This window comes from Ochlerotatus camptorhynchus, unplaced genomic scaffold (genome assembly GCF_037179485.1).
Source record: "Ochlerotatus camptorhynchus isolate MF236.1 unplaced genomic scaffold, CSIRO-AGI_Acam_v1.1 ptg000102l, whole genome shotgun sequence".
NCBI lineage: Eukaryota > Metazoa > Arthropoda > Insecta > Diptera > Culicidae > Ochlerotatus > Ochlerotatus camptorhynchus.
Window position 1 is genome coordinate 4,094,403 of NW_027040592.1, and position 13,423 is coordinate 4,107,825.

The 13,423-nt window shown below is 41.4% G+C and overlaps 2 protein-coding genes across 2 annotated transcripts in view; one reads left to right on the forward strand and one right to left on the reverse strand.

The window, feature by feature from the left end:
- The window catches only part of rdgB (retinal degeneration B), a 140,992-nt gene that overhangs the window by 115,848 nt on the left and 11,721 nt on the right, over positions 1–13,423 (reverse strand). The window lies entirely within an intron of this gene.
- LOC135699070 (uncharacterized) lies at positions 94–12,927 on the forward strand. The gene is made up of 2 exons (XM_065219244.1): positions 94–1,166; positions 12,097–12,927. The coding sequence occupies exons 1-2, from the start codon at positions 241–243 to the stop codon at positions 12,227–12,229; spliced, it is 1,059 nt and encodes a 352-aa protein (XP_065075316.1). The 5' UTR covers positions 94–240; the 3' UTR covers positions 12,230–12,927.

Genomic DNA, 13,423 nt, shown 5'->3' on the forward strand with positions numbered 1-13,423 from the left:
CACGACGAGATAACATTCAATACAACACACATAGCAGTGCAGAGTAGGAAAGCAAACACGTCTCTCCGGACCCCTCCAGCAACGACGACGACAACGACGACGGTGACGGTCTCCCCGACATCAGTCGCAATTAAGTCATCAGTGGAATTAGTAGTTTCTTGTTTTCGCTTCCCGATACTCAGTGCTTGCTATTTATTATAACGAAAAATTTGCAGTGCTCGGTCCCGGGTCGTCGCCGGAATGTCTCGCGAGTTGGAATTCGAAGAGCTGCTCTACTACGTGGTGGAGCTCAAGGACAAACTCAACACCAAACTGGACGCCCAGACGGTCAAGATAAATCACCAGGGCTCGATCATAAATCAGCAGGGCCAAATCGTCGACGAGCTTTGCTGGCAGTTGCGGGAGCTTAGCGAAAAAGTTCGTGACCTGCGTGCCGAAAATCGTCGCCTCCGGGAACGGGTGGACCAGTTCTGTCCGAACTGTGCCGGATGCCACTGCACTGTCACCACCTACGAGAACCACATCGTAGACAAGTACAACGAGCTGCTAGGGGTGGACAAAAAGACGAAACCATCATCTATTTCCCCGCCTGCTCTGGTGCCGAGCAGCGATGAAAGTGACAAACGTGTGAAAACGAACACAGAAGGCCATGACCAACAACAACAACAAGAAAATAGGCAGACAAACCAGAAAATCGATGAGTACTCTCAAGTAGTGAAGAAACATGATACAAGCGGGAGCACCAAAAAGAAGTGGCTTTTCGGGGGTACATCGGACAAGAAGGAACCCGTGGCCACGACGTCAGTGATGTCGACCGATAGCAAAACAATTTGGTACATTGACGAAGAAAGCATCTACGAACCGATAGAGCTGTCCGCTAAGCCGACAACCCGCGCCCAGTTGGAGAAGATTAGCGCCGAGGTTTCGAGTGCTCCCAGACCGGCACCCCGGCGGTTGTACTCGGCCCAGGCGGTGGACAATTTGGCACACTACTTCCAGGATGGGTCCAGCTTGTGTGAAATTGAAGAATTCGATGAAGAGTCCGGGGACGAGGACCGCGGCAGCGATGTTATGCTGCGACCCACCCAAGTGAAGCAGTTTGGTCCGGATTCGGCGAGAGGCAGCAGCATGGTGGCTTACAGCCGGATTGCGGTAAGTTCGGTTCGGTTCTGATGATGAGTCATGGCACGGCTACGTTTCGTCGATACGCGTGAGTCGATTCGGTGGCTTTGCGAATTGGGGGAGATAAGGACAACATGATGACTAAAGTGAAGGTAGTGTAAGGTGGGGCCACATGGGTCATCTACGTCTGTTTTTTTTCGAATGTCAAAATGAACAGGGGCAATGTACCGTAGAGTGCCATAATTCGGCGCACCTAAGGCCTGATTCCACGCAGTTTTGAAATTTTTTAGATACAATTGTACTTTGCGGTAGCCCTCGTTGGTGGTTTGAAAAACAAACCATCATTGGGGTTGCATTGAACCTGTTGATTTAGACAAGCAAATAAAATAACAAATGTTGACCCATCTTGCCTATAGTCGCTATATTCATAGTCTGGCGGATAGAATCTCGCGAACCAATTGAGCTGTCAAATAGCGGAACCAATCGAGCATATCACGACCAACAACAGAAAAGAGCACATCAGCTATTGCGAACAACATTTCGGAAACCGTTTTCTCGTGATTCAAGGCTCGCCTACGCAAACTAACACTATCTTTGTGTTTGAGAAAGATTTCTCTATCCGATGATGCCGGTAATTTGCGTTCGATTGTCGAGGAAAGAATAATCACCGTTTTGTTTATAAAAGTTAATAGGACCTTTTCAATTGTTGGTTTACAATATTTTGAATTGATTCCGCTTTTTGAAAGATCGAAATTCTATCCGCCAGACTATGAATATAGCGACTATAATCTTGCCCCGTCACCCATCTAGCCCTACCATACTCCATGTTTGTGTTTGTAGTAGTAGACTGATAATGGATTCTTGGAATTTGAGGAACTCATCGCAGAAGCTATGATTGTTGTGCAAATTGAAAGCCGAATGTGGTTTACAAACATTGGATACTGTTTACAAAACATAGGACTATTCAAACGGGGCAGGCAGAATCTCAATATGCAATGCAATTTGTGCACTGAATTGAGTTGTTTGCATGTACACTTTGAACAATCAAATTATATTCAGAGATCGAAAATTTAAACGTGCCATTGTGGGATTCAACAATTCCCATCACGTATCAGAAGCTCTTTACAGGAGCTCTGGAAAATCATTAAGAGACTCGGCTATCCCTTTCAGGGATTCAGCAACCTCTTTTTGAGGATTCAACGATTCCAGCACTCCCTTACAGGGGTGCCAGTTGTGTTTTTAGCAAAAGTGTTCAACGAGATCCATAAAATGTCTTCACCGTTAGTTTCATATCTGTTCAGCGAGGGTTATATAATTTAAAAAAAAAAGCATTTTGGTTCACATGGTTCCGGAGTTATTCCGGTTTCCGTTGGGGTCATTCTGGGAAGGCATTCGGCTTTCCTGTTCTGTAATAATTATACACACAGTGAACGTAATATTTTCTCACTCAAATGATATAATTGGACCAATGGCAGCTATACTAATGGTCCGCATGATCACATTGAGCATCTCGGAAAAGTTTCGGTGACCTCGAGGAAGTGGCCAATTCTCAAGAAGAACTAAAACCCGTCATGCGACACATCTAACTTCATGATTTTACAAAACCTGGCCGGTAATGGCTTTATCGTCTTATTGCCATTATTATTTTTATGCTAAAAACTCAAATATCTCAAAATGCTCTTAACCGATTTTTGAAATTTATTTAAACAATGCAAACTTTTGTAATGTTCAAAACTACGGACCCTTAGAATTTTGCCCGGAATTCCCTGGAAACTCTCCTCTGAATTTTGTATGGAATTTACCTCAAAATTGTTATTGAATTATTTATAGAAATCCCTTTTAATCAGGTGCCAACTAAGAGGAGGATTTGGATTTCCATTTAAAGTATAATTAAAAAGTGGGTTTTGCCCCCAACCAGGGCCTAACAAAGTCATTTTCAATCGAAAATCGTCAAGCGACGACGAAGCTGTCAACCATCATTTTCAATTGAAAGTTATTTTGTCTTCTCGTCAACATCAACAGAACCACTTTCGATCAGTTTTCATGCTGTTTGTTTTGGCTTGCCTCGTGTTCATTTCTAGACCAACAATTGAAATAGGCGGAACAACCAAACGTAAACAATGACTTTAAACGCAAATTCCTCGAGAATCAAACCACTCCCACGCAAACTAACCATGCCATTCAATAAAGCAAGTTTGTTCTATCAGATGGTGGTGTTAGATTGCTTCGATGTGTTTTGATTATCGAGGAGTTTGCATTTAATGCCATTGTTGGTTGTTCAATTGTTGGTCTAGATTTCGTCTTTCATAGTCAAATGAACTTACTTTCGCATTGAAGCAAAGCTGTTCAATCCGAGTTCGCGCAGTTTTCTGACTTTTGTTGATGGTTCACTCGGTTCATTTAAGCTTCCTAGTGCAAAGCTGTATCTTTGCAACGAACTATGAAAGAGATCTGAAATTTGCTCACTTTTCCTAACTGCTGTCAAAAGAAGCTTTCAGCGAACTCTGGGAGTGGCGGTACAAAAAAAAAAGTGACACATTATGCATTTGGGTCTAAAAAGACCCAGACTGCAACTGGTTCCCAAAAATCCATTTTTGAACCGATTCTTGATCAATTGACCTCACAAGAAAGATAAGAGTTCCTAGAATGGCATCAAGCTCAAGATTATTTTTTTTTCAATTTTGCCATTTACGATACCTGTCGCCTATTCCGATAAGGCACAAATGGACACATCCAAAACCTCATGTACTGGTACCGTCCGACGGCTCAAAACATATGATTTTTCATCCAGAAGTAAATAGACATCATGTCATGAACCGTAACGTGAATCTGGCCATATCCGGATACCCGGCACAAGTTCTGGAAGGGGGCCCAAACAAGGACACTTCCTAACTCTCATGCAGTGGTATCGTCCGACGGCTCAAAATTTATGATTTTTCATTCAGAATTCAGTGCCAACATTTCAAAGGGGCGTATTTGCTTTTGTAAACAATGACTTTAGCCATCAATTTCTCGTGAATGAAATCTTACCTCTCCAAAATGACAATGCTAACTGGTAGAGGAAACATTTCTCTACCTGCTGGTGTCATTATTTTTCATGAGTGAGCTTTTATTCACGAGAAATCGACGGCTAAAGCCATTGTTTACAAATGCAATTACGCCCCTTTGAAATGTTGGCACTGAATTGTCCTTTTTGGGGCCCTACCGGAACCGACCAGATCCACCTTTCGGTCTATGGCATGATGTCTATTTACTCCTGGATGGAAAATCATAAGCTTTCAGCCGTCGGACGGTACCAGTAGGTACATGAGGTTCTGGAAGTATCCTTCTTGAAGCCCTGCCGGAACCGGTTCCGGATATCCAGGTGTGGTCAGAACTGCCTGTTGGTCCATGGCATAATGTATTTTTGTTTCTGGATGAAAATTCATAAATTTTGAGCCGTCGGACGGTACATAAGGATTAGGAAGATTCCTGTTTAGGACCTTCCGAAACTGGTTCTGATTATCCGGATGTGACCAAATCCTCCTGTTGGTCCATGGCATGATATTTACTTCTGGATGAAAATCAAAAATTTTGAGCCGTCGAACAATACCAGTTTAGGGGTTTGGGAGATTTTTTATTTTTGAGCCCTACCAGAACCGGTTGTGATGTCTATTTACTTCTGGATGAAAAATCATAAATTTTGAGCCGTCGGACGGTACCAGTACATGACGTTTTGGAAGTGTCCATTTGGGCCAATAGACCAAGAATCGGTTCAAAAGAGGATTTTTGGGAGCGAGTTGCAGTTTGGTTCTTTTTTAACTCGCTAATGCATAATGTGTAACACTTTAACTTGCATTAGGAAGGTTAAGTGCATGCGCGTAGATCTGTGCACGTGGATGTCAAATTCATCATTGTCGGGTGGTTTGTTTACCTAGGGGCTGTTCATTAACTACGTAGAGTTTTTTTTAGATTCTTGACCCTCCCCCCATGCGTAGAAAATTGTCCATACAAAGATTTTAAAATTTGTATGGGCCGCGGATAATTGCAAACATTATGATTATGAACAGCCCCCTATCAATATGAGTATTTTTGAAATCGGAGTGACATCTAGAGTTCGGTAATCGATGACCGACGCCATATTGAAATTCAAGATGGCGGCATCCGATTTCAGAAAAAAGTGGGAAATACTGACAGCGACCCATCAATATGGATATTTTTGGAATCAGAATGACGTCTGAAGATCGAAAATCGATATGCGACGCCATTCTACAATCCAAGATGGCGGTTTCCAGTTTAAAGAAAGAGGGAAATACCACCGACAAACCGACATGAATGACCATAGCAAAAACAATCAAATTTCTGACCAAAGCACACTACTGACATCTGGCTCCGTGTTCGTGGGAAATATTCAGCTAAGCTATGAACCCGCATGCAAAAGCAAAATTGGTTCGTTTCTGATCTATTCTGGACAAATTATTTTTATCTAGATCAAAAAATCTTATGGTTTTGACAGTTCGGATCACTGCACATTTAAATCGGCCGTTTACGATTTTCGGTCATAAGTCAGAATTAAGTAAAAAAAATTAGCTTACTTAAATCTTTGGTTTTAATTAGTTAGGTAGGTTCCGATTCAACACATTGTAGTTTCATTTATATACCTGTGATCTTGACTTTTATACCTAGGGGATGAGTACTTAAGGGGGTTAGATTTTGATAAGTTCTTTAGTGGGAATGACACTGATGAAGACTGCACATTGTAGTCGAAATACGTATCTGTCATGGATACCAAAATTAATTAAGTGGAATTAAATGGAAGATAACCTTTTTTGCTGTTTTATTTAGCATTCCGCTAACAACCCAATTTCATTACTTCATTACTTCAGAATTAAGTGTCATGTCGGTTTGTCGGTGGAAATACTGTCAAATACCCATTAATATGTTCCCCCCTATTCTGCGAGTCACGTGACTCTCTCTCACCGGTGAGGTGACAATAGTCACCTCGTGTGAGGTGACTCTCCATTTGATTTGCATAGAGAGTCACCTCACACGAGGTGACAATTGTCACCTCACCGGTGAGAGAGAGTCACGTGACTCGCAGAATAAGGTGGGTTAGGTATTTTTCGAATCAGGATGACAGCTAGAGGCTGAAAATCGATATTCGACTTCATTTTTTAATCCAAGATGGCGGCTTCCGATTTCAGAAAAAGTTGGAAATACTGTCAAATACCCAACAATATTGGTATTTTTGGAATGGGGATGGCGTTTAGAGACCTGAGATCAAAGACCGATGCCATTTTGAAATCCAGGATGGCGGCTTCCGATATCAGAAAAAGTGGGAAATACTGATGCCTGATGGGTATTTTTGGAAGTGGGGTGACACCTAGAGATTAGAAACAGATATGCGACGCCATTTTTAAATCCAAGATGGTGGCTTCCGGTTCAAGAAAAAGTTGGAAATACTGTCAAATACCCATCAATAGGGTATTTTTGGAATCGGGGTGACATTTAGAGGCTGAAAACGATATCCGACGACATTTTGAAATCCAAGATGGCGGCATCCGATTTCAGAAAAAGTGGGAAATACTGACAGCGACCCATCAATATGAATATTTAGCTAAGCTATGAACCCACTTGCAAAAGTTATGAATTGGTTCGTTTCTGATCTATTCTGGAACAATTATTTTTATCTAGATCAAAAAATCTTATGGTTTTGACAGTTTGGATCACTGCACATTTAAATCGGCTGTTTACGGTCATAAGTCAGAATTAAGTGTCATGTCGGTTTGTCGGTGAAAATACTGTCAAATACCCATTAATATATTAGGTATTTTTCGAGTCGGGATGACACCTAGAGGCTGAAAATCGATATTCGACTTCATTTTGAAATCCAAGATGGCGGCTTCCGATTTCAGAAAAAGTTGGAAATACTGTCAAATACCCAACAATATTGGTATTTCTGGAATCGGGAAGGCGTCTAGAGGCCTGAAATCAAAGACCGATGCCATTTTGAAATCCAGGATGGCGGCTTCCGATTTAAGAAAAAGTGGGAAATACTGTCAAATACCCATCAATATGGTTTTTTTTTTAGTCGGAGTGACGTGTAGAGGCCGAAAATCAATATCCGACAACATTTTGAAATCCAAGATGGCGGCTTCCGATATCAGAAAAAGTGGGAAATACTGATGCCTGATGGGTATTTTTGGAAGTGGGGTGACACCTAGAGATTAGAAACAGATATGCGACGCCATTTTTAAATCCAAGATGGTGGCTTCCAGTTCAAGAAAATGTAGGAAATACTGTCAAATACCCATCAATATGGGTATTTTTGGAATCGGGGTGACATTTAGAGGCTGAAACGATATCCGAAGACATTTTGAAATCCAAGATGGCGGCTTCCAATTTCAGAAAAAAATGGGAAATACTGTCAAATAGCCATAAATATTAGTATTTTTGGCATCGGCATGTCATCTAGAGGCCGGGAATCGATCAACAAAACAAACAACTCTTCAATTTTCTCATACGAACGCTATGAGACAGGTACAATCGCGTCATCTGCCGCTCAAAGGTAAATGCTTCGAACGAATTTGATAGCAAAGATTACATCCTCAGAAGAAGGGTTTGTGTATTTGCTCATTTTTCTATGCGTTGCTTCCACCTTCACTCATGCGCAGCGCTTTTGTATCTGTCGCTTGGATTCTGGAAAAGTTGCCAGTCTTCTTGATTTGTTGTCTTCGCTAAAATCAATATCCGACGCTAATCCGAAATCCAAGATGGTGGGTTCCCTGTTTTCAGAAAAAGTGGGAAACACTGTCAAATACCCATCAATATTGGTATTTTTTGGGATAGGCATGTCATCTAGAGGCTAGGAATCTATATTCGACGCCATTTTTAAATCCAAGATGGCGGCTTCCAATTTCAGAAAAAGTGGAAAATACTGTCAAATACCCATCAATATGGGCAACAATCAATGCGAAACTAACGATTTTAAATTGGCTCACTACTTGACTATCCTATTGGTCCCAAGCAAACGATTAACGTATCCCATTCTAGTCGAAATTCTAGTACTACGCAATGTTTGTTTTGATTCGCTATGAAAGTTTGACAGATAAAATGAGGGGTTAGTGGATTTTCCTATGTTTCGAGGGGTGAATCGATTAGCTTGGGACCGAAGAGAGTACCAGAGCTGAGCCAAAAAGTTGAGCACGTTATTTCGGGACCTTCTAGTCTTAGAGTTACCTCTATGATATGGGTATTTTTGTAATCGGGTTAACGTTTATAGAATGAAAATCAATATCCGACGCCATTTTGAAATTCTTAAAATTTTGAAAAAGTGGGAAATTCTATCAAATATGCATACATACGGTTTTTTTTAGAATCAGCGTTATGTCTAGAAACCGATGCCATTGTGAAACCCAAGACGGCGGCTTCAGATGTGAGGAAAAGTGTCAAATACCTTAAAATATTGGAATTTTCAGAACGGAGATGACACGTAGATGCCGAAAATCGATGTCAGACGCCATCTTTAAATCACCGAGGCGAGTTCTTGTTTCAGAAAAAAAAAGTTGGAAATACTGTCAAATACCCACCAATGTGGGTATTTTCGAAATCCCAGTAACGTCTAGAGGCCTTAAACCGAGGTTTGACGCCATTTTAAAATCTAAGATGGTGGATTTTGTTCAGCAAAAGTGTGAAATACTGTCAAATACCGATCGATGTGGGTATTTTTGGAATTGGGGCGACATCTATCGATATCTGACGCTATCTTGAAATCCAAGATGGTGGCTTCCGATTTTAGAAGAAGTGTCAAATGCCCTACAAATGGCGTCGAATATCGATTTTCGGCATCAACGCGTTGTCCCCGTTCCAAAAATACCCATATATTAAGGTTATTGAATAAGGTGACGAAACTATGCTGCAGTATTCCAGTATTGACAAAATGACATCTTTGTCCTTTTTCAATAAATTGTAGCACACAAATGTTACTTCTGATCGAAATTGTTCTCAGAATAAGTTCATGTGAGCTGTGAAAAGAATATTAAGTAGAATTCCTATGTGATTCTGAGTAGAATTTTATGGGGATCGTGAGGAGAATAGGAAGTGAATTTTAAGAATAATTCCAAGAGAATTTAGGCGAGAATCCTAATTTATAGGGTGTTCTGAGGATAATTTCAAAATAAATAGGCTCAGGAGCATTCTGAAGAGAGTTTTCTAGTCTAGTCTAAAGAGGGTCTAGTATAAGAGAGGAGCGGATTAAAAACAAACTGCCTTGGCAACCTATGACTAGGTGATTTCTAGCAACACTGCCAATGCAATAATGGCACTGCTCGGGTGGTTCGTTTGGCTCAAAACCAGTCAGTCCTCTCCTCGCTTATATCAGAACCTCTCTTGTCGAGTCTTGGCTATTCTACAATACACTCAGGCAGTGCTGGCTAAAATCAAGATCAGAAAATCATCATCACCACGAAAATCACCAGTGATTTTCGACCAATATCAGCTGTAATCTTCAATTCCCATTATCAACCAGCATCAATATCAACCATGATCAAAATCATCGAAAATCATAGAGGATATGGTAAATTCTAGAGTCTGGGAGATTCCGAAATTCAAGTCAGCATTCCGCATGAAATTAAATGGTGGATTTCAACCCAAGATGGCTTCTACAAATCCAAGATGGCGGACCAAAATACAATTTCCCGGCCTCTGGAAAGCGAATATGCATCTAAACCCATGCAATATGGGTATCTAAGGTATGGGCTTGATGAGTAAAAGCGGAAAATCAACATCCGCCACCATTTTGGAACTAAAGATAGCGGACCAAAACCCAATATTCCGGCCTCCGGACAGTGAATATGCATCTAAACCTATGCAATATGGGTATCAACGGAATGGACTTGATGAGTAGAAGCGGAAAATCAACATCCTCCGCCATTTTGGAATTAAAGATGGCGGACCAAAATACAATTTGCCGGCCTCCGGACAGCGAATATGCATCTAAACCCATGCAATATGGGTATCTAAGGTATGGGCTTGATGAGTAAAAGCGCAAAATCAACATTCGCAGCCATTTTGGAATTCAAGATGGCGGACCAAAATCCAATATGCCGGCCTCCTGGCACCGAATATGCATCTAAGCCCATGCAATATGGGTATCTATGGAATGGGCTTGATGAGTAGAAGCGGAAAATCAACATCCGCCGCCATTTTGGAATTCAAGATGGCGGACCAAAATCCAATATACCGGCCTTCGGACAGCGAATATGCATCTAAACCCATGCAATATGGGTATCTACGGAATGGGCTTGATGAGTAGAAGCGGAAACTCAACATCCACCGCCATTTTGGAATTCAAGATGGCGAACCAAAATCCAATATGTCGGCCTCCGGACAGCGAATATGCATCTAAACCCATGCAATATGGGTATCTACGAAATGGGCTTGATGAGTAGAAGCGGAAATCAACATCCGCCCCCATTTTGGAATTCAAGATTGCGGACCAAAAACCAATATGGCAGCCTCTAAACAGTACATATGCATCTAAACCCATGCAATATGGGTATCTACAGAATGCAAAGTTACTGATATTCACTTCATTTCTCTTGTATTCGTTCATCGTGTGCGACGGTACTCGAAGCATCAGTATCTCAGCAAAACTCTTGAATGATGTGGATGCCCACATAAAAGCAAATCGCAAAGAATGCTCGGTGAGTGAGGAGTGTGCGTGCCGATGCACCACTCAAACCTTCGGAATGCGTGCTCTTCTTCTCTTCATCGTTCGCATCGCGACGTTGGAGGGCGTTCTTCGTATGCTTTAGTCTTCATGACGATGCGAATGGTTTTTCGCATCAACGCGATGCTCATGCTTTGATCCTCACGAAGAATATTTGAATATGCTCTAATGATGTCGCACGAAGCGTATTGGCACTGACAACGGGAAGCTAACGAGCTTTCTCTAACGATGTTTCTCATTAATGTTTGTGTGAATGAAACAAGAAATATTCCCTTTTGAACTTACTAACGCAAACCCACTATCAAAATCAAGACACTCGTCATTACAAGCAACCACACAAAGCCTCGTTCAATGATGCTCTTCATGATGAAGAGGATCAATCCGGGTGTATTCTTCTACGAGGTGCATCGCTCGCGAAGAACGATTGTTGGGATCGTGTTGCTGGAAATTTGAGAGTGAGTGACCCATGCTCAATAGGTGCATGTGGTCACTCAGCGAATGAAGGGAAGGGTGGGAGGAACAAAATCACACGAATTGCTTCGTCAATATAAGCGATCGCACACTAAGAATGAACTGCACACGCATTGCTGCTGATCTTCTACCGCGATGGGAAAATAATCCGATCATCGCTTCAGTGCGATAATCAGTAACCTTGACAGAATGGGCTTGATGAGTAGAAGCCAAAAATCAACATCCGACGCCATTTTGGAATTCAAGATGGCGAACCAAAATCCAATATGTCAGCCTCCGGACAGCGAATATGCATCTAAACCCATGCAATATGGGTATCTACGGAACGGGCTTGATGAGTAGAAGCGGAAAATCAACATCCGCCGCCATTTTGGAATTCAAGATGGCGGACCAAAATTCAATATACCGGCCTTCGGACAGCGAATATACATCTAAACCCATGAAATATGGGTATCTACAGAATGGGGTTCATGAGTAAAAGCGGAACCTCAACATCTACCGCCATTTTGGAATTCAAGATGGCGAACCAAAATCCAATATGTCAGCCTCCGGACAGCGAATATGCATCTAAACCCATGCAATATGGGTATCTACGGAATGAGCTTGATGATTTGATTTTGATTTTTCACATAATAAAATAATTAAAAAAAAATGATTTTTATGCCATTTGTATGTACAGCATGCTTATAGTCCATATAAACATATTTTAAAAATTTCTGTATTTACACCAAAAATTGTGATGTTGATTGACTTTACCAAGAACGTCCACTGACTAACGATTCCCTAATTTCCAGGACCTGGTGCATCTCCAGCGAGAACATCGTCCGCTTCACGGTCAGCAGCCGACCGGCGACCGTCGTACCCACAACCGGCAGCGACAAGGAAGCATCGGACAATCGACGGCATGCCATCCGTTCCTACATGTAGTTAGTGGGGCCGCACGGTACCCATCATCAACGTCGCGTGACGACTTCAGAAAGCAGCACATATCACCTCGACCGAAATTGAGTACCTGGTCGCGATTACCGAAATTTGTTCGAAAGTAGAACGACAGTTCGCTGTCGATGTCGGAACGACATGAACAAGTGCACTTTTAGTAGGCTTATCGAGGTCAAGTCCTGTCGCTTTGCACGTTTGCATTTGTAGGGTTTCTTATTTTCCAACATAATGTGATGGCACATGTCAAATTGAAATGTATGTCAGTGGCAATAACGAACGAGTACTGCTTACGTAATGAGCGCTCGACTTTGCCCGGTGTAGAATAAGGATACTCCGCTTCGCCGCTTTTTTTTTTCGAATATAGGTAGATTAAGATAATCCGATAGCAAGTGATAGTTTAAACAGAGATGTAGTGTGAAAGCACCAAATGTAGAATGTAATGGAGAAATTAACACTGTGTAACGACCTTCCGTTCTTTCGTCCACATATCACACTCCCTCGTGCTTCTTGGTCATACAAAACGAACAGCGGCAAATGCTGGCTCCGTGTAGTTGCCGATGAAGCGACATAGAATAGGGTAGTTAATATGCAAAACCACATTCGAGTGAGACCGGACCGGAGCTCGGCAGGTTGCGAAAAGTATACATTGGGGAAAGTGGGGCAGTTTGGTCACCTTAAACAATTCGAATGAGTTCTAACCAAATTTACATTATGAATACAAATTGAATGTTAAAAGTAAACGTTTCTGTTCATTTGAGGCTTTATGAAGGATCAATAATGAACAGTTTTATCATAGCAAGATTTAAATGAAACAATTATTTTTTGTAGAATAAATTAAAATTAAGAAGTACTGCGGCGTATTTAAGGGTATACTTTTCAGTTTAATGAATGACTGATTGATTACCAAAGCAGCTGCTTCAAAACGTGCTTTCCTGTGATACAGTTACATTAAAAAAAATAATTAATTCAAAATTGAAGAATTTAAGTAGAACACTTTTGAAATATCAGGGGTGCTCATATTGCTCCGAATGGACTTCAGTAATATTTTGATAAGACAAACTTTAATGTTTGTTGAAAACTAGAAAAACATCATGTCATACAAGAAACCAATGACCATTAATATAGCTGCTGAAGGAATATTAACGATAAGTTGTTTTTGGAGCGGGTGGCCACATTGACCCG

Bases quoted from the DNA above. Each gene is read 5' to 3' on its own strand.
- LOC135699070 (XM_065219244.1), top strand. From the start codon at position 241: ATGTCTCGCGAGTTGGAATTCGAAGAGCTGCTCTACTACGTGGTGGAG. The intron at 1,167-12,096 runs GTTCTGATGATG...CCTAATTTCCAG, and splicing joins ATTGCGGTAAGTTCGGTTCG to GACCTGGTGCATCTCCAGCG.